The sequence below is a fragment of the Xiphias gladius genome, chromosome 22, assembly GCF_016859285.1.
Source record: "Xiphias gladius isolate SHS-SW01 ecotype Sanya breed wild chromosome 22, ASM1685928v1, whole genome shotgun sequence".
Taxonomy (NCBI): domain Eukaryota; kingdom Metazoa; phylum Chordata; class Actinopteri; order Istiophoriformes; family Xiphiidae; genus Xiphias; species Xiphias gladius.
In genome coordinates, this window is record NC_053421.1 from 29147942 (window position 1) to 29169100 (window position 21159).

The 21159-nt window shown below is 42.9% G+C and overlaps 1 protein-coding gene across 4 annotated transcripts in view; it reads right to left on the reverse strand.

Moving 5' to 3' along the window:
• Positions 1 to 1655: 1655 nt before the first annotated feature.
• Positions 1656 to 21159, reverse strand: part of LOC120783570 (collagen alpha-6(VI) chain-like) — a 73585-nt gene continuing 54081 nt past the window's right edge. For 3 of the 4 annotated variants that reach the window (XM_040116621.1, XM_040116624.1, XM_040116620.1), the window contains 13 exons: positions 20090 to 20152; positions 19935 to 19997; positions 18697 to 18732; positions 18563 to 18599; positions 18217 to 18228; positions 15241 to 15734; positions 12630 to 12720; positions 9800 to 10447; positions 9413 to 9500; positions 8776 to 8942; positions 6666 to 6836; positions 5762 to 5809; positions 1656 to 4771 (listed from right to left, as the gene is read on the reverse strand). In XM_040116621.1, the coding sequence (XP_039972555.1) occupies positions 4599 to 4771; positions 5762 to 5809; positions 6666 to 6836; positions 8776 to 8942; positions 9413 to 9500; positions 9800 to 10447; positions 12630 to 12720; positions 15241 to 15734; positions 18217 to 18228; positions 18563 to 18599; positions 18697 to 18732; positions 19935 to 19997; positions 20090 to 20152 (2091 nt within the window). In that variant the 3' untranslated portion in view covers positions 1656 to 4598. The remainder of the gene's footprint in view (positions 4772 to 5761; positions 5810 to 6665; positions 6837 to 8775; positions 8943 to 9412; positions 9501 to 9799; positions 10448 to 12629; positions 12721 to 15240; positions 15735 to 18216; positions 18229 to 18562; positions 18600 to 18696; positions 18733 to 19934; positions 19998 to 20089; positions 20153 to 21159) is intronic. The other variant, XM_040116622.1, reaches the window with a different exon arrangement.

Here is a 21159-nt window from a genome sequence, read left to right on the forward strand (position 1 = left end):
ACCTGCAGCAAAAATCTGTTCTCTTCATGTCCATGTTATTTGTTGGTTGTTTCCTTCAGTCAAATGATACACAGTAATTCCAAGATTTTAATATTAAATTAGTGGATGACTAATTCCAGCCTCCATGATAGATAGTAGAGATTTTAAAAGCAGTTTTCTCAACTATGACATTTTGAAGCTGTACAATATTAGCTTTCTCTTTGTAATCATTTCAGTTGTGGCTCAGCTGTGGAAGAAAGTGTGGCAAATATTTTATTTTAATCAAATGGGTGAGTAGCAACAGTCTTCGTTATGACAGAGCTGGATGCAGCTTGGCTAAAGTTGAGTTGGTCTACAAAAGGCCTCAGTTTTGGTGCTCTGACCTTTGACCCCCAACCATCTTCTGATGGGTTGTAATACTTGTGCTCAGACTTAAAGCCAACTGACCGCTAGCTAAACCCCTCCCACAAACAACTGTCTGATCGTAGCCCGATTTGGGCCCTCGGCAGTCAACACAAGCCTCTCGTAGTAAACTTTACGGGGAAATGACGACTTACAGAAATACACAACGACATACTGCTAACGGGGCCTCACCGTTTTCTTCACTGTACGAGCCGGACGCTACGTCCACAAATTGCGAGTATCTCGTCAATATACTCGATTTTCTGTTTGAACTATTGCTCTTAAAGGCAAAACTAAGCTTGGACAGCGGACGTAGCATACAGCTCGTACAGCAAAGAAGAAAACAGTGGGGCCACGTTTGTAGTTTTGTTACTGAAAAGCCGAGCACAGTTCGGGAAATACTGGATTTAAAACGAGTCTCATCCCAGGCTGAAGGTAAAGGTGAAGGTAAAAAAAATTCCCCCTGCATCGGTGTCGTGTCAAGGCCTGTTGCTGCCGAGAACCCTGCGTGACCGAGTCACGACGTACGGCGTTCCAAGGTCAAGTATGGAACTTAACAAAAGGTAGCTCAGCACGGCAGGTCTGTCGAGCTGGATTTTAGATAGCATTACATTTGTCTGGTCCGCATTTCCAACACTGTCTCACTTGAATTGGTGAAGGTGAAACATAAAGCATAAATATAACCTCTCAAGCCTGTCCACGTATGTCAGCCGAAAGACTTTACCTGGAACCTGTTAACTTTAGCCCCGGTATCATGTATGTAGCCAGGATTCATGTTTTAAAACAGTTAGCTGGAAACATTTAGAAGCCAACTGGAGACAGCGATTTCTTTCCAGCAAAATCAGTTGCTTTTCTTAATGTTGGTCTGAGATCAATTACACATTGTTTTAAAAAATACTTTGACGGTAAATCTGCCACCAAAAGCTTGACAGACCTGACAACAGTGATTTATGGGATGGGGCTAATTGAACTTCAGTCCATCTGGAAGACAGCATCTGGACCACTTCCCATACCAGGCCAAAAAAAGCCCTTAAGTATTGTGTAACATTAATTTAGAACTTTCTGGTCAAATAGCCCCTTGCATCAGCAAATTTTTATTCCCCTTGTGTTATGATAAACCTCCTCTGTAAGTACGAGTTGTGATCCCGGTCAGCTGCTGGTCATTTGTAGTATCTGTGTAGCGTAAACACCACAGCAGGAGGTGTCGTCCTGACCAATCATAAATCCCAATCAAACAAACAAGCACATCATCCAGCTGGGACTCCGAGGCTTTTTGAAGTCTTTTATTAATGTTGTTTTTTTTACATGAAGCACCATGGGTCGGTTTGATAAACCACAGACAGTGATTTCCATTTCCAAACAGTGAGACAGAGCATGACACAGGCCGGAACCTCGCCATTCGGAGCAGAGAAAGACATTTCAGACCTTTTAAGGCTGAAACTTGGACTCAAGCTGTTCTGCAGCTGCTCCAAGAAATGTTTATATTTGCAGAATAAATCAGAAACTGAACAGACATGAGAAACTACACATTGAACTCCCCCCGTCAACCCAGACAACAATGAGCAATGATCTGTCCTATTTTCACAGGCTGCCCTTAAACAGCATCTTTGTAACAGCAGAAGCTCGAGTTCAGTTTGAACCTTTTAACGATTATTAAAGGTGCTATATGTAAGTATATTGGTATAAAACATTCAAAAATGAACTAAAATTATCAACAGAATGTGAAGAAATGACAGTTGTGACATTATGTCAGAGACGTCTGCGTATCGTGTTACAGAGATATCTACTGAAGTTAGCATGCTAAACTAGCCATAGCCTGTCCCGTCTCGTTATACCACATTGTGCCTCAAGAGGCGATAGTGAGTCACTGTAGCATTCAGCCTCCCCTCAGTTCAACGTGAGAGGATCAAGAGGTAGCGCTGCCCAGAGGACTTAGTCCGACCTCTTGGCGATGAGTCAGTGAACCGCAACAATGGCTGAAGCTCTTGGCAAGGGACCAGATTGGTCACCACCACCACCACCGACTCAAGGCAAGAAACCACATGCAGCAACAAAGACAAGAAGTGATACAAGCAGAAGGAAAACAAGAGTTAACGTTGCTGTTGTTTTCCACCGCTGGAGACGGCTCCTGGTGAGTGAAGGAATGAAGTTTGATGCTGAACTCACAACGTTTCTTCTAGACCGGTGAGGAAACACCTGCTAATGCTAACGTTGGCTACGTAGCCATAGCAAAAACTTACACATAGCACCTTTTAAAGAAAAATCCTGGCTCTTAATTTCAAAGTTCTGGTCAGCGGTTGTGACATTTTATCCACTAACTTCTTGCTTAGATGTGAGGATGCTGAAACAACAGTAAATAAGAGTACAGAGCAACTACACAGTCCGTGTCACAGGCTTCAAACAGGTCCAGGGAGCGTAAACCTAAAAATGGGGACTCTCGAGTTCTGAGTTCTTCAGTATTGTTTTCTAGGAATTTCTGTGAGTTTTGGTGACCTGAGGAGAGTTTTCATTCTACAGTTGACATGATGCATCGCAGGTTGGTAAAGACAGATTTTGATATAGTTCAAGATATCTTTTCACCTGAGGAATGTTTTCGGATCTTTCTGGATATTTTGGATATTTGTTTTCCAGTACACAGTAGAAACAGACGGCTCATACAAGGTGCTGTCCGACCAAAAACAAATCATAGCTGTTTAACCGAGTTTAACGGCGTACACCGGCAGCTTAAGCGCCAAGCCAAGGGCAAAATCGAGGCAGTCGAGTCCCAAGAAGAGCTGCAACGACTAGTCCATTAACCATGTAGCTGATCAACAGAATCTATTTTGATAATTGACTTATCAATTTAGGCATTTGTTAAAGCAAAAATCTAAAATCTAGCTCCTCAAATAGGAGGATTTGATGCTTTTCTTTGTCAAAACAAAAGATCTGAATACAGCACCTTGGTCTGTGGGAAATTATAGACATTTTTAACTACTTTCTGGCATTTTACAGACAAATCGATTGATTAATCAAAAAAATAATCAGCAGATTAATCAATAATGAACATATTATGTTCATCAGTCGCTTTGGGTTTTTCAAGCCCTTAACAAACATTTTTCATTTTTTCCCTCCAGGTCATGCAACATCAGACTGATGTTCCAGAAAATGAAAAGCTAATACTTCTAACCAGCGACGACGTCCAAACGATGTCCCAAGATGCCGTTTTTAGGGTGTAAAGTCATGTCTACCGCTGTTTCCTCATCCTGACATCTCAGCATTAAAGTCTTGAGTAAAAGATCCTCATAACCAAAAGCAATTAAGACCAAGACTTTGAAATGTAGAACTCTTATAGTCGTATTTTCTTTAAACTCAAATACAACTAACGTTGCTAAATATGTGAGCGCCGGCACTGAGCAGTGATCATGAGATTTCTGAAAAATGATTTCTGTCCCTATCTTGGGAGAAGTCTTCTTAAATTGAAATCCTAAGGTTACAAGAAAGGGTTTTGTGATTTAATGCCTTTCAAATTTACAATCTTTACTGGAAAAGATCTGCAGAGTTTCAATCCCTGAAACGTTCAGGTTCAGTCATTGTTTATCTTTCAGCTACTTAAAAAAAAGAAAGCAGCCGGTTGTTAGTCGACTCAGCCATTTATGATCAGTTATGGAAAATACTGTGTAGTTGATACCAAGCTCACTTACATAAACTCATTTTAATGTTTGCCATTTCTGATTTGATTCCTTCAAGCATCCATTCTAAACCTATACAAACTTGTTTTTACATCAGCCCCCACCTGCTTTATAAAAATAGCACCTGAATCTGAAGAAGAGCAAAGTAACCTGAAAAAAGTGTTCTACAGCTTTGGAGTCAGATGAGTGTCGGTTATGTTTAGCCAGCGTCCAACAGTTAAGGTTTGGTGAAGGTTTTTAAAAGAGTTCTGAGAGTACTCAAGAACAGAAGGTGCTGTGGGGGAGACAAAACATGCACGTTTAAGAAAAAAAAAAATCAAAGGCAACGACAAATTACAAAAAAAGCCTTCAAATCGCCTGCTGAGCTTCGGGACAGTTTAAACTTTCCCTGAAGGTGTTTTGGTCGAAACAAGTTAGCAGTTCAATGGTCCCAGAACCGGCTCAGCTGTGAGTAAAGGCTTTTAAGTTATTCTTTAGCTCGCCTTGGTATTTTCCTTGAAAATGCATGTTTCCTAAAGTTTTCCAACCAATCTGGTGACATCCTTCTCATCAACTCTTTGTCAGACAGAGGTTCTCGCACTCCTCTTGTGTCTTGAAGCGGTTTTCGTTGCCGCCGCAGCCGCCGTACCAGAAGCGGGAACATTCGTTCTTCTCGCTGTCAAAGAACCACATCATGGTGTAGTTCTGGCAGCCGCCGGGGTCCTGGCTGCGGAAACAGGCATCTGGATGGGAGGTAGACAGGAGAGACATTATAGTGGTGCAGGAAGCATCAGTCCGCATTACAGACTCCTTTATTGATGATTTCTAGGTGACGGAGTCCTCTGAATTTAAGGCACCATGCTGGTCGTTTTTCCTCTTTTACCCAATGGGGTGCTGATTTTCCACATTTCCATTCATGCTGAGCATTTTCTAAATCATCCATCAGTTATTAGATCAATTTCCTTCTTTCCAGGCAGCCAATTCAATTTCAAGAATATAAGTTCTTTTATATAAAAGTCTACTTGCAGAGACTTATAAACCATCACAGTCAGAATCCATCCATCTACCGTCGAATTAGTGTCCAACTCCAAGTACTGATTTGCCTTTCTAACAATCCTACCAGCAGTTCTCTCAGACAGTTTTCTTGGTCTTCTAGCATCAACTTGACCTCCACTGTTCCCGTTAGCTTCTATTACTTAATTACTTTAGGAACTGAGGAAACGGCTTCCTGAAACACTTTGCTATCTTCTCCTGCTTTGTGGGCATCAGTTATTCTAATTTCCAGAGCCAAGCAGCTGGTTAGAGGAGCCCACGGCTGCTGATTGTTGGGACAAGGTTTGAGGAGCCAGAGTATTTATAAAGCTTTGACATTTGCATCACTTGGCCTTCCCCAACGATGACCGTGAACGAGCCGCAGACCAAACAAGCTATTTAAGGTCTGAGACCTTGGTAAAAGTTATGAGAGCACAAATCTCTTGGTTCTCTTTCGTATGGTGCTCCTTTCCTCTTTTTCACTCTAAAATTGTACAAAAACTAAAATAGTACACTAACCTTGCTTAAAATGTAGTAAAGAATGTTTCACCTTTAACTATTATCAGTTCTTCTTCTACTCACTTAACTATTCACAGTAACAGAAGTTTTAACCTGGGGGGCCCAAACTTGACCATGCCAGTGTAAATGAGGAACAGTTTTTGGAGCTCAGTTCAAAATCATCAGAGCCGATCGGTCTTTACCTTCGGAGACCACGGTGACCAGCTCTGGCCTCGGCAGGATGTCCGGATCTGTCAGAGAAAAACCAGTCAGCCAGAAGCTACTGTACAGGTATTTAATCAACAACACATCATCACACTCGGCAGCATTACGGGACATTTCTTCTTTCGTTTCCGGCAGAGCAGCATGAGTTGCTGTTTGCGCTTCCTCGGGTTTTGATAAAGCAGGGTTCCTAAAAATAGTTTCAGCCCACATTAATTAAATTATAGTGGAAACCGAACACTAATTATCTCTGTGATCTGAGCATCAGCAAGAGCCTCACCATGAAAAACCCATGTCAAATGTGTTAAAAATGTTTTTTTTAAAGATGCCTGAAGATTAAATTTCAACTACCTGTAACTAAGAGACACAGAAAGGAATCTGTAAAAATGTTAAACGTTAATACCTGATAGGTTCGGCCCTCCAAATGCTTAAATCTGTAAAACATCAACGCATCTGCCAGAACCTGCCACTTTTGCATTGTGGGGTGGAAAGCGCATTGCAGCACCTAGGGGTGCTGGAGGTGTTTTACAGTTTTACTACTGCTAGGAATGACTAACCTGTAGAGTAAATACCTGGCAGTGGCTCTACAAGAAAACCCGTGAAACTGTAAATCCGTAGCTAAGAACAGGACGGTTTTTAACACTTGAGAAAGTCTACTACTTTCTAATGGTTCCATTTATCACCTACTGTGTAAAGTGTCGCTGATATTGTGATGAAGACAGAGAGAGAGCTAGCAGTGCTAAATATTAAAACTAAAAAAGACCAGACACTGTTAATGACAAACGCTCATCCTGACCTAGAATATAAGAGTCGCTCAATTTAAGGAAAAATCAGCATGTTAATCATTGAGGTTAGTCAGTCCACGGAGTTGCAGTCAGGACTTACTATTGGTGCCACATGTCCGGAAACATTCATTTTCCGTGTTAAAGCGGTTGGCGTTACCGCCGCAGCCGCCATACCAGAAGGGAGAGCATGCACCGATGTGTGTGTCATAGTACCATACTTGGACATAGTCCTCACACTGGAAACCGATATCAGCATCCAGCTGACAGCGGGCTGAAAGCAGAACACACACATTTACTACAAACACTGACGAGACCAGTCCTCCGGGGCAGCGGCTCCGCAACAGCTTCCAGTCTGATTTCACACGGAAACGGTTTCGATAAAATGATCCTGAAATAGCAGCCGGACCACCAGGAGTGTCTGGTTCAGTTTGATCCTGGCATTCCATCTTAAAATGAATTCAAGAAGTGGAGAGACTGAAGGAAATGTGGAGAGCCGCTGCTCCCGGAGAACACATGCAGTCTGATGAACGTCTGTACACATGCATCATCTTGATAAAAATCACATTCCAAACACGGCACATGACACAGAGGTTTAGTTCAGTCACCGCCGGAGACAGAGTTAATACAAAGTTGAATGAAATGCAGGTGATTAATGGTATTTGAAAGAGATGTGACCAACATGAAGCATGCGTTCAGCTCACAGGACGAGGGGATGGCTTGTATTAAGCTGTGGCTCCTTGAAGTATCTGTAAAAACTAAAAACTGCAGGTTGCAACAGGTGGGCTTTTATTTGAATTTCCTGAGACACGTCACGCCTCCGAACGAACCTTCCTGGCGTTTGTCAAAGTCGCAGCGGAACTGCAGGTGCACCGTGTTAAGGCTGTGCAATGCGACATATCTCTGAGTATGTGAGGAGAGGTGCTGGGCTTTAATTAGTATATCAGACCCTTCAGAGTTGAGTCGATTCATCAAAGTGGGTGTAGTTTAGCGGAGGCTGTGGAGGCCCCCACCCACACCTCTCCTACCCACGTCGCTAGATCGGGAGGAGGAGGACACTGCTGCTGAGTGACATCCGAACAGATTTTCTACTACAACCCACAGGCAGACGGTCAGGTCTAGTTTTAGTTCGTTTAGTTTAGGGTTAGCTAGTCGTCATAAACCACATTTGATTGGATGGTTTTATGTATCTGCCTCCAACTCTTGTTTGTCAAATATAACAAGTGATAATCGAACCGTCAACACGTGGAAATTTTATTTTACATTTCACCGTCTTTAGCGCTGACTCAAACGGATTCTGTGTAAAGCTGAAGTCCCATTTTTGTTGCAACTTTTCACACTATTTTACTTCCGCTCCACGTCGCGGCATCAACGGCGCTGATCGGGTTTCCCACCCCTCTCAGGGTGGCGACAGCATCCCAGACTCTCCGTCATTCTGTGATGTAGCGCTGATGTTAGAACCACGTTTTGATCCCCATCCCACATATTATTTTTACTCTGTTTCTGTTCCGTGGTTTTGCACGCTTAGCGCAGACTAAGTCACCAGAATTCGTAAAGGGTTGAGACCCGTTTAGCGGTAAAACAGCAGGGCAGTTGATCAGCGTTTGTCCGTGGATCTATCTGCAGGCTGCCTTTGCTTCTTCCGATTGTGTCCTACAGTATTTGAATACTTGGGATGCTGTGTCTTAATATTTGGGGAGCTGTACATTTCCCTCCAGTGTCTCATTTTGTGTGTGCTTGCACCCTGGCTAGTGAGGGCACTGTTTAATAGGAAACTAGAGGCCTGAGTTACGTTTTTGTATTGCCGTGAAAAAAAAGATTCCGCATCCATCAGATCTGCCGTTTTTAGTAAACGCGCAGCATATTTGGGCTCATTTTATCTGCTCTGTTTTCAGGTCACAAACCACAGAGCTGGAGCAAACTGTCCTCTCCAAAACGTCGTAGGGTTCCAGTTGACCTGATCAGGACTCGGTAATGCTTTACCCAGCTCTGATAAACTGTCCACTGACAGAGTGTGTTTCTGCAGTAGTGTTGATAAGTTTCAGTTCCAAACCATCGCTGTGAGGACATTTTGTCCGGTCCTCACACCTTCAAAGGGATGTTTGAGGGTTAGGACTCGGTTCTAGGGTTCAGGTTGGGGTCAGGGGCTTGGGGACACAACTATAAAAACACCAACACGTGTGCGTGAGTTTGGACAGTGGTGTGTGGGCTACCGTTGAGATCGGCTCCCGAGTCGAATCTCTGGTCGTCTCCTCTGGTCAGAGTCTCGACGGTGTCCGGCTGATCGGTCTGAGTCTGTCCTCTCACCTGCTCCTGAAACCTCTCCTCCACCTCCTCCTGCACCTCCTCCTCAAACTCCTCCAGGTCCACCTGCCCCTGACTGGACACACAGAGCAGCCAAAAACGTTTGATTCACAACCAGACGCGGTCGTACCGATCCCCCTTTACGGTCCTGCTGGAGTATTTCTGCTCAGATGTCTGATCTCTTTTGTGTCTTCTTATACGGCACTCTAGAGCTGCAACTGGCAATTGGTTGTCCAGAAAATGCCAGAAAATGGGGCTAAGTTCATGTCACAGCTTCCCAGAGCCCAAGGCGACGTCTTGAAATTGCGTTTTTTTTGTTTGACCGACCAAAAAAAAAAAAAAAAAATGTGGTTTACATCATAGAAAACGAAGAAAATTCGCAAATAATTACATCTTACAAACTAGACGCAGTTATTTTTTTTGGCATTTTTGCTCGAAAAAGGACTTCATAAATTAACTGAGCGTTGAATCTTTTTCAGTTCCATAACACTAATCATATTAATTGTTATCGTAGCAGTATGTGGTTCTGCAGGCAGTGCTAGTTACCCATTTATGAATATGTCTCCTTCCTGTTGACCGGCCAGCAGGGCGCAGGTCTGTTTTAACGTTGGAGGAGGATACTTGTTAAATCCCTCTGAAATAAACACAGGACAAATACATTCATGTAGCGTTGGCAGAAGTACTCAGATCATTTCATTAACTAAAAGCAGTAACAACAAAGTGTGAAAATACTCCTTGACAAGTAAAAGCCCTGTAATCTAAATCTGAATGAAGTAGTATTTTGACAAAAACTATTATATTTTAATATTGAGCAAGTACCTATAAAGAAGAAAACTTGGTTCTTTTAGTGTTATATTCTATCTTAGTGGATTCAGCTTTCTACAAACTTTACTGTTCGATGTAATTCAGTGTAAAACTTGGCTCTGTTCTTACTGTTGAGGGCAGAGAGGAAGACTCTGAAGAAGCGCTGGGCGTAGCCCTGCTCGTCGGCCCTCAGTCTGCTGACGTGGATCAGGTGCTGCTGTAAGGGCTGACTGGCCAGCTTCACCACCTCCGTCTGGCTGTAGCCGTCACCTACGGCCACCACAAACAGCGCCACTCCCTCACAATGGGCCATCTTAGAGATGTGCTGCAGCCTGTGCAAGTCCGCCGAAGCCGTCTGGGTGGCCACCACGGCCAGCAGCACCCTCCTCTTGCGGGGCTGGCTGGCCTTCAGGAACACCTCCTTCAGGGTGAACTCCAGCGTGTGTCCCAGTGCAGATGAGCCGCCCTGTTGCTGCATGTTCTGGATCATGTGCCTCTTCATCACACTGTGGTTATGGTAGGTCTGCAGGTCAAACTCCACCTTGGGAACCTTGGCCTGCTGAACCAGAGCCACCCGGGCCTGGTGGCCGGCTCGGTGGGGCTTTGAAGTCACAGCCAGCTGTTCCACCACAGAGCCCAGCAGCTGCTGGATGCCCGCGTACTCGTCAGACTGAATCTCCCTGGAGCTGTCCACCACCATGACCAGGTCCACATCGACCTCTTGAGGCTGCCCGGGTTCCTGGATGAAGGCGCATTCCTCTGAACGGTGGCAGGGGTCTGAAGAAACAAAAATCATCATCCAGAAAGCTGCTAAATATTTGCTGACCGGGTCATAGATAGATAAATTACTTTGTGTATAATAGTTCCGATGGTACTAAAACCTGTACGTCTGACTTTTGAATCGGACAAATCCGACTCTATATCACGGCTAAAGCTGCTGTGTCGGTTTTGAAATTCTCTGGCTCCTGGTGGACGTAGAGCTCAACACTGGAAGAGGAGTTCCCAGTCTCTCCTGGGCTTTCCCGCCAAAACCTGCTCACTTTTTCCCCAGGAAAAACAGCCGCTGAGCCAGGGATTGAACACATGTGTGCTCGAGTCTGTGGTTGTGTGTTCTGGACTATGTGCTGAGACACAGATGTCTCCTCTGAACTTCACTAACAACACGTAATTGTTGGAACTAAAATGGGACCTTAAAATGCAGTTATTATTGTATGGTATTATGGTGTCATCTACCTCAGGCAAAGACCTCTCCAAAATTACAAAACAATTAACAACCACAATTAAAGCAGAAATGGTTGGTCGATTAATCAGTTAGTCGATCAGCAATAAAATAATTGGCAACTATTTTGATAATCGAATTCTCATTTCAGTCATTCTTCAGTTATAATGCTCATACTGAACACGACTCCTCCTCCATCACTGAAACAGACCTGCGACCAGCCGAACAGTGTTGATCAATCATCACAAACCAAACTCGCAGCTATTCTGATAATTAAGTCTTTTTTTTTAAGCAAAGGTGCCAGAAATGAACTGGTTGCAGCTTCTAAAATGTGAGGGTTTGACGCTTTTCTTTGTTGAAGCTGATCGTAAAACTCAATCTCTTTGGACTGTTGGTCAAACAAAACAAAACGTTTGAAGATGTCACCTTGGGCTGTGGGAAGTTATAGCACGTTTTTTTTTTTTCGACATTTCCATGTTTTTTATCGACAAAATGATCAATCGAGAAAATAATCAGCAGATTGAAAGACAGTTGCAGCTCTACAAACGATACGTGTCTCCAAACTTGAGGGAGCTGCTGTGTGCGATTTAAACGCGCGGCACGGCAGCGGCAGCTTCATTCGTTTGGGCGTCACGGCGCAGTGACAGGATCAGTCAGGATCGACACACAGGTTAATGTTCAATCTTTCTCTAAATACCGGAGCAGTACGCGGTTTCACACAGATTCAAAGTCGAACGGTAAAATCACTGACAACAGAGCAGCCGTCCTGTTATATATCTGGGAAGAAATCCTTTTAAAAATCGCAAGAAATCCCTCAACCCTAAGTGGCAGTATCCAGCAGTGACGGAAGTAAAAGGGCTAATACCACATTGTAAGAACTCACCACGACAAGTAAAGGTTCTGCATTGTAAATGTTACTTACGTAAGTAAGTATGATCAGGAAAATGTTTGATGTATTAAGAGTGAAACTACTATAGGACTGAATCTTCTATCCTTATATTATCATCACTCACGCATTAACGTGTAGGCAGCATTCTACTGCTGTAGTTGGTTGAGGTGGAGCTCGTTTTTAAACTATTTTACATAAGACTGCAACTAATGATTGTTTTCATAACGGACTAATCTGCTGATTAGTTTCTTGATTAATTGATTGATTGTCCGGTTTGTCAAAACTCACGATAGTGAGAAATGCTGTCCCACTTTCCCTGAGCCCAATGTGACATCTTCACAGCGCTTGTTTTATCAAACCAAGGATCCTAACCTCAAAATTATTCAGAATAAACTGCGATTGGTTTTGTCGTCCCATTGGAGAACCATGAAATGGTTAGCATAATGGTTTGCATAAAAAAATGACAAACAGAAAAATAGTGGCCGGTTTCAGATGTATTTGTATTTACCATTGGGAAGTTTTAGCTATTAAAAAAAGCATCATATACTATGAGCTCTTCATATGTTTTGTATGCAAAAATCTTAATCTGCAAAGTAACTAGTGACTAAACCTGTCAGATAATTTTAGTGGAGTAAAAAGTACAAAGTGGCCTGAAAGGAAAATACTCACATACCTCAAAGTTGTAGTTAAGTGTTGTCCTTGACTACATGTACTTACATTTGAAAGATAAAATCACATTGAACCACACACCAAAATTCAAACATGCTGAAGTTTAGAATGAAGCAGAAATTTTGAGATAGAGATATTACTGCATGATTTATATAAATCTAAGAATGAGCCTCGTTGCTTACCGTAACAGATTACACAGTTCCTGACCTTACTCAGGTCAGCAGCCATGTCCCTCCCCAGCACTAAGAAGACGGAGTTTCCTGTGTCGTCGACCTGAGAGAAACCGCAGATGTCATTAATCACAGCTCTGACAACACCGTCAGTAAAATGACAGAGTCCCAGATTTTTAAAAAAAACAAACTACAAATCCATCTCATTAATCTCCAGGTTTAAACCGGTTTCTTCTCCTAAAGAGACAGCGATGTTTTTTGTAGATTTAGTATCATTTTTCAGGCCCGGCTGCAGTTTCTTAATGAAGAACTGTTCTGAAGAGCCGTGTTGGTTTGGTTTGGCCTCACAAAGAGTTGGATCACCGCACTGTAATCTCTGGCGAATGTGGTGATCTAGATGTTCTCAATTACTTTTGGTGTCAGAGGTTGGTTTCAAGCCTGTAATAAGTTTGTTACTTTGACCCTAGGGAATCAAAAGGAGAGAGAGTCGGGAGAGGTACAACATCTTGGGTTCAAGGTTTTGCTCAAACTACTGCCCTTGCAGAGCTGGATTTGAGGCACCCGGTGAGGTAAATGTCCACCCAGTATTGGTATGAATGAGAACGGGCAGGCGGGGTGCGAAAAACCCTGCCTTAAAAAAACTGAAAGGTGCTGCGTTGGTCTTGGAGTGTTGTTTTGGATACCACTGAGGCAATGAAATACAATCAAGAAAGTCCAGTTTGAGCGACAGATCCGTGAGTTTGAAGGTTTATCAGACACCAGAACTCTTAACAAGTACAACTTGACTGAAAAAGAAAAGTGTTTACAGCTACTCTGCAAAACCATTCGTCAGAGATGGACAAGACTCCCCGCAATACATACGTCGGAAAGGTGTGGAGGGAGGGGGTTAGGACACTGTTTGACTATCTGACAAGCAGTTTGTTTGAAGCATCCGGCACCTTTATCATCGTGAGGTAAACAGTAGACTGGTCCTACAAAAGGAATCTGTCAGGAATGTGCACTTGAATGTATCTGACTGACCCCCACAGCACCTTTCTGAAGCATTGCAGCAAAAGTTGAGCGAGGTTCCTCTGTGTTGGCACCCCATTGTGTCAGCATAGTTTTTCCATGATGTGCCGTTGTCTGTCTGCAACCCTGTCCCCTAAAAATTATGTTTCTATGTAAGTAAAATGCAACAGCAAATGTTTTGTATGAAACCCAATTAAGACCGGATCACGTTTTCCATTAACATAACGAAGAAGTGCGCTGATACTGAACGTATCAGGAAATTGTTCACGTTCAACGGGTTTGTTTTTCACCAAAATATCAACACAACATCAGCTTGTAGTGACTCCAGCATTATTAATCAGTTTTATGATTCTGTTTAGACTCTCACAGCACCTGGTTCGGGTTCAGGAAAAATCCTGGTCTGGTTTAATACAGAAAAAGCTCAAAGGGACACAACCTTTTTGTTTACATTGAACAAAAAACCAACATCTTTCCTGAATCTTAACCAAAGTGCTTTTGCTGCCTAAACCACGACGGGACTCTGGATATGAACCTGGTCTGGATGTGAGAGTCGTGCGCTTACTTCGTTCACCATCCACGTCCTGGTGACTACGCTGCCATTAATAAATGTTGCTTCATTCATTCAAAAAATACATTGTGTGTGGACATAATCCAGCCGAAGTTTGCGATTCGTAAAACATATTTGCTGGGTTTGCAGGTTTTCAACCTGCCTGGTTTAGTATGGAACTAAGGACGCACAGTCCAGCTTTCCTGTTGATTCTGATACCAGTGCTCATTTTCCAAAATTTAAAATCTATATACCCCACTGCGTGGAACTAGGTGGATCGTTTTTATGTAAAGTAAGTATCATGCTGCTGACAGTGTTGTGCTGTTTGGTCTCTCTTTGGGTCGAAGGCATTTAGGATCATGTCTAATTATCCCCGGGTCTCTTTCGGACCAGGTCTTATGATGCTCAGGTTCCTTTAGATAGTGTTTTTTTTTTAAATACGAAAATTAATTTATGCATGTCCAATCTGGGTGGGTTTCCAAGAGTACTTCTCGGAACTGGTCCAAATTTTTGGACATGTTGACACGTTGAATCACCAAAACCATGGTCACTTTGGTGGACATAGTCAGGTATTAAAACACCTTATATGCTGTGATACTTGAATGACTACCTTACAGTCTTGAACAATTAGGCCTAACATGAGAAAGAGACATGAGAGGGACAAAACATGGAGAGAGACATCGTCAGAAAATGAGGGTGATCAGTGTTGCAGCTTTTTCATGATAGAAAGTTTTGAAGGAGAAAGCATTCAGGAGTAGTGTTGATGTTGCTCGCTCTCTTTTGGAGAGATACTTCTTTTGAAGTAACTACTCAAATATTCAGGCTCTCAAACTTGGAAATCAAGAGTAATTATTTGGGGAAACAGATTAGAAAACCTGAGCGCAGCTGACACCAACTCTGAGCTGAGACACCTTCAGCACTGTCCTGATATTTGATTTACACCTTGCTTAGAACGACTGATCACTCTGGGTGAACATTTTGAAGAAATAAAGTGTCAGTGTCTGGTTCAGATGGGATCCTTATTAGGGCTCTGTCTCAGTTTATGGACTTTTGACAAATCAGACCTACCTCCAGGGCTCGACTAACAGCAGGAGCATTCCTCAGAGAGATGATGGCTGGGGCGATGTTAATGGCCTGGTACTCCATTACGGCAGTAACAATGTCATTAATGTCCTGTGAAGGCCCGTTAGAAAGGAAAACCGCAACCTTCCTCATCATCATTCCTGCTCGGACACGTTTGAAGACGTTCTGACCCACAAAGCGCATGGCGCCCCCTAGTTGGCGTCGGTTGGACGTCCTCTCCAGGGCGATATTCTTCACGGATTCGATCAGTTGTTTCTTTTGGCGGTAATCGTGGAAGCGGATCAGGTACTTGGTGTGGGCACTGTATGCCACCACAGCAACCCGGGCACCTGTTGGACAGTTGCTCTCAGCGATGGTGATGTCCTCCAGCAGAGAAAGGAGAACGGCGCGCTGCCTCTCAAAAGCGACGGGGGTCACATCCTCTGACATGTCCAGACCAAACACCAGCTCGGTGGGGTAGGCCGGGCACTTTGATTGACCTGGAAACCAACAAAGAAGACTTCACATTGAGCAGAGTGGACAAGAATGTAAAACTAAGAGCCTGGTCACACCAGCATTTATTGAAGAGAACATGACCCGATGCTAATCTCCGATGAATTTATTTACGTTTCAACCTAGCTTCGGGTACATCCCAATTCCCTTATTTGATCACTCCTCACTATTTGCTTGACTGGGAAATTGTTTCGGTTCTCCATCTTGAAGGCCGTTCTCAGGAGAGCCATGAGTGGGGACACTCATTGAAGTCTTTAACGGTCAGACACATGTTTTTATTAGAAATCTGTTAGTGACTGGACGATGCAGCTGATCAGACTGATCTGACACCACATCACAGTAGCAACGCAGTTTTATAAATACAGAACTAACTCCAAAGTAATAAGACCAAGATTTAGATTGGAGAGTCCGATGTCGTTCGAGCCCAGTCGTCTGATGAAGAGCAGTGGTGCTCTGGCTGTGCGTGTACATTTCTGGTTTGTACATAACGTTATAAAACATTCTAATCATGACCTGGATTATTGAATAATGAATACCAGTAAAGTAAAGCTCAGTGTCTGAGCGGTGAAGAACGTTTACACCATGTGGTTGGACTGATCTGAGCGTAGTTTACATACAGAATGCAGGTTTTAAATTACTGTGCAGATGTTTTTTTAAACAGTTTTAAGCATATCCAAACACACAGAAAGGCTTAAAAGAAATTTTAGTGTTAAACATGTGCCCTAATTATTGTTTGGACAGTGTGTTTACGGGCAAATGCAAACTCCAAACCGACAAAAGTCACCACAGCGCTAAAAAATCCGACTGACAGCTGATCCACCTCAGCTGTTTCCATCAGAAACAGATGTTGTTTCAGATGATGGTTCAGAGGAACGGATGTCTTATTCCTCTAAAGTTTCCTTGCAACTCTCCTCACGTCTTCAGTGGGAGGGACTAAGATGCAAGGAAAAGATGCAAGTGAGGGAAACGTGGAAGCATTTAAGGGAATTGGGATGCACCCTATGTTTTTCTCAAGGCAAGTTCAATACAAGTGTCAGATACAGCCTTATGTATGTGCATCCGCGACCTGGCAGTAATCCATCAGTGGTGGACATCAGTAACATGTTACAAGGACACACCTGAGTTTATCACAATCACTGAACATTAGCAAGAGTCCCAGAAATGTTCAGATGTCTCAATCACTGAGTTTAAAAAGGACAATCTAAAAGTAAGAGCTACACAGAAATGGACACGTGGGCCTGTGTTTATTTAGCCATTACAAAAATGTAAAGTAATGGGCCCAAACTAAACAGCTGCATAAGATGTGATACAAACAACGTTAAATCAATAGGTAAAAACGACAAGTCTACAAGACAATGTATATACACATATCAACAGATATTATAAAATATTTGAATTGATCCTATTAATAATTAATATTTTGTGTAAGTTCAACTTTGGTAAACACTAACATGTGGATTCATGCTGCTGACCAACTCCAAACCATCTTCCCAGTGATGATCTTCGAGGGACCCGCAGAGTACAAAATGATGAAGCTTTCGTGTCAGTTGCATTATTCTATCCAGTTTGGTATAACCCCTGCTCTGCTGGAGCACAAAGTGCTCCACACAAGTCCTGAGACTGGGGTTCATGGTACAAATACGTTCCCCTTGATTTGTCAGTGTGAACTTTTTCTCAAGTTAGCGAGTGAAAGCTCCAGATGTCAGCGTATCACCAAGCTTAAAGCACAGAGGACTCTGCGTTTTGAGGTGCTACATTCTGGTGTAAAACCCAACAACTCAAGGCTGGTTTAAATTCCTTCTAGAGCCCGCCCAGTAAATCACGCAGGATTATTTGGGCTTATCACAGATATATCAGTATCAGTGTATATGTGGGCTGATAAGTGAAAAGAGCTTGAGGTCATCTAGAAACTGAGTCTCTATAATGTAGCTTGTCCAGCAGAGAGCACTGACAAATCCCACTCAGTACACATCTGGGTCACAATTACCTTATCCTACTGAAGACGCAAAACTTAAAAATTCAGCTCACACAAATATAGTTTCATGTTTAAACCACACTAAGAGTCCATGTCTTCACAGTGACCATGCTGACCTGCTCATTTTTCACCCACCAATCTAAACCCCAAATGTGAACTTCATGGAAGATCACAAAATTCAGTAGGATTCATCCTCCGGGGACCGTGAATGTGTGAAACAAATTTCATCCCAATGCATCCAGTAGCTGCTGAGATATTTCAGTCTGGACCGAGGAGGTGATCCGACAGACATATCCATCCTTGTTAGCACGCTACAAACAACGGGAGGAGAACTGTGTAACTGCAAACCTTCATCCAACATCAACAAGGACCGATGCCAAAGAAAATGAAGAGGCTGTAATGAGAGCTCTTCCCAGGTGACGATCTCACTCAGCGGCCAAAACTTTGTACCGTACTCACCATGTCGTTGTGACTGTTAAAGTGCAGATACGTACCGATGGAACAAGCTGTGTGGAGGAGAAAGAGATATCATTTAGAGCTGAACCGCAGTTGTCGGACCAATGAATGAGATTAGTTTGTTCCAGAAAAGGCATCAGTCAGAGTCGTTTTAAAGGAAATGATGTGTGTGAACGCTCAATCTGATCAGAAAGTTTGGCATTTTAAAGAAAGTCATAAAAGATAACCAGTTCGCACATATGACTTTGCATCTACTCATCACTTTGCTGGAGGACACTCAATGGGGCAAAACTTAATTGTGGATACATTTGCCTGTATTGTTGCGAGGAATAAATTAAATAAATGCAAGTGACCCAATAAAAAAAGGGTTTTTTTGTGACTAACCGCAGTTCTCTCTGATGTAGGTGATCAGCTGACACTCCTGAGGAAACGAAAAAGACATCGTGTAAAAATACTCCTCTGGGGTTTGGATATTCCTGTCAACATTGGCAGGTGAAGTTCATTTAAGGTGGACTTACAGTCATGCTTTTGTGTCCAGGAGAACCTCTGGGACCCTAGGAAGAGGGGAAAGGAGCCATTATTGACCTTTTCTCTTCATCATCAGTTGCTATAATGATTCTGCACTCAGAGCCCACAGCTCTTTTAACAGCTGACTGCGTCTCTGAACACACAACTTATTCAAACCAGGGCTGATTTTCATAAAATCCAGGTGGTCCGGTTGTTCACCGCAGCAGGACTTAAGGTGGTATCTGGAAGTGCCAGAGTTAAGATGGCACATAAAGATGATTCATGATTCTTTCTTCTTGATTTTGTCTATAAAATGTCAGACAGTGGTGGAAAATTCCCCACAGCCCGAGCTGACATCTAAAGTTGTCTTGTTTTGTCAGAGCAACGGTCCAAAACCCAAAAATATTCAGTTTACTCTCGTGTATGACAAATGAAAGCATCAAGTCTTCTCGTTCGAGAAGCTGGAAACAGCAAATATTTGACATTTTTTCTTAAAAAACAAAAAAAAAACCCCAACTAAGACGATTATTCAATGATGTAAAATAGTCGCTGATTATTTTCCTGTCCGATGACTTATTGTTGAGTGGGCTCACGGTCAGCTCAGCTCTTGTTGAAGGTGAAATGTTGAACTGACAGTTAAGGCGGTATGTGGGTTAAGGTGGTATAATGTGGCGCCTTACAGCCACACAGCATTCACACACACCTCATATAACTCAAAGATATAAAGCTGGTCACCTCACCTTGCAACCTCACTTTTTTATTGCTGTTTTGTACATGGCTGCATCTATATTTGTACATCTATGTATCTTATTTGATCTTTTTTATTGACTGGTGCACTTTCACCTCTGTGGGCTCGGGAGCGGTGCCGTAGACCCCCTCCTCCGTTGAGCGATGGTTTCTCTTTAACGTAAATAGCCTCCTTCACTCATCCTTACATTTTTTTATATTTTGGTTATGTTTGGTTTTTTTTTTTGTTGCCCCTAAGACATTTTCATCTCAGCTGTGATGGTTTGATGGTTAAAAGGACGATTAAACGTTGAACCTACTGTTAAAGGCAGAGAATAACCCGCCTGTCGACAGAACTTAAGAAACCAGCTGTATAAATGGTGAAATGTCTTCAACTTCACAATTCAGGTCCGGTGGATTTTAACTTTGCATGTCACAGACGGGGTGGTATGGTCCGGATTAACGGGTGTTTTAGGGAGGGGGATGTTGTTGATGATGAAGATACTCTCCCTCCCCCACTCACTCTGTGTCCCGGATATCCCTCTTCTCCGGGTATTCCCGAGTCTCCGGAAAGGCCCGAGTTCCCCTGCATCCATCAGACCAGAAACAAAAGCCAACAATGAAGCACAGACACCTTAAGTAAAAAACTTCTAATATCACAGGGTTGTCTCAACTCACCCTTCGACCTCGGTTCCCCTCAGGTCCTGGATATCCTTTGGGTCCCTGCAGACCGTCCTCACCCTGAAGAAAGAAGAAAACAGCAATTCTCAGCTCATGTCTTGAGTTCTCCCCCACTGAATTCACAACAGTTTGACCTCAACTTGCTTCCTGTCTCATATTTTGGCGCTTTATTTCCTTTGGATATCATAAAAATCCAAACATCATCACTTAAGGAATTTGATGTGCTCAGTTTTTTCCTGACAATCCTGAAGGATGAAAAGAATAAATAAAAACGTGTTGCTGCAGTATAGTTCCTTGGCTCAGGTCACCGAAAAGATTTTGGACAAACTCAAGTATGAACATGTATTCAGCATTTTGTTAATAAATCCTCCTGTATCCTGTCTGAGTCCTAAAAAACTCTGCATGAAGGCTCGGCTTTATAAAACGCTCTTCACTGTTTTGAGTATCAGGCTGTAACGTTAGTCACAACAACAAGCTTCTGCTTATCTGATTCTGGAGAACAAAAACTTGGCCTGGAAATGATGCAGCTCCGAGGGGGCTTTTCTGATTTGATTTTCACATTTGGCCTTTGTTTACTTTCTTAAAATATGTTTTATTGCCAGCGTTATTGTAAATTTTTAAGAATAAATTCTACTTTAACTTACAGTTCTGATGACATTCTAGATTTTTCTTCCCGTCAACAAACCTCATGCACAGAGTCGAACCAACACTGACCGTCTCCTACTAACAGATACTGTGTCTGTGTGTGTGGGCAGCGAGCAGCAGCGTGGTGGCTTTTGTGGTTCTTCCGTTTCATTCTTTGCCAGCTCATGCAAGGAAAGTTCCAACATCACCTGTATCATAACAGGTCACCTGAGAAATTCAGTACAATGTCCATTTCCACAGCACTAACTCGTCAGTCTCGAGACATGTCCTACTCACCACTCTGCTGAAAAACATTCTCCCTTTTTCTGATCACTTCCACTATGCTATTTTTTTCATAGCTATTGTAGTTTATTAGGTGGTGGTAATGATGTGAAGAGGATGAAAGAGACTCCGCTGACACCGTCTCGAATGCATATAAAGGT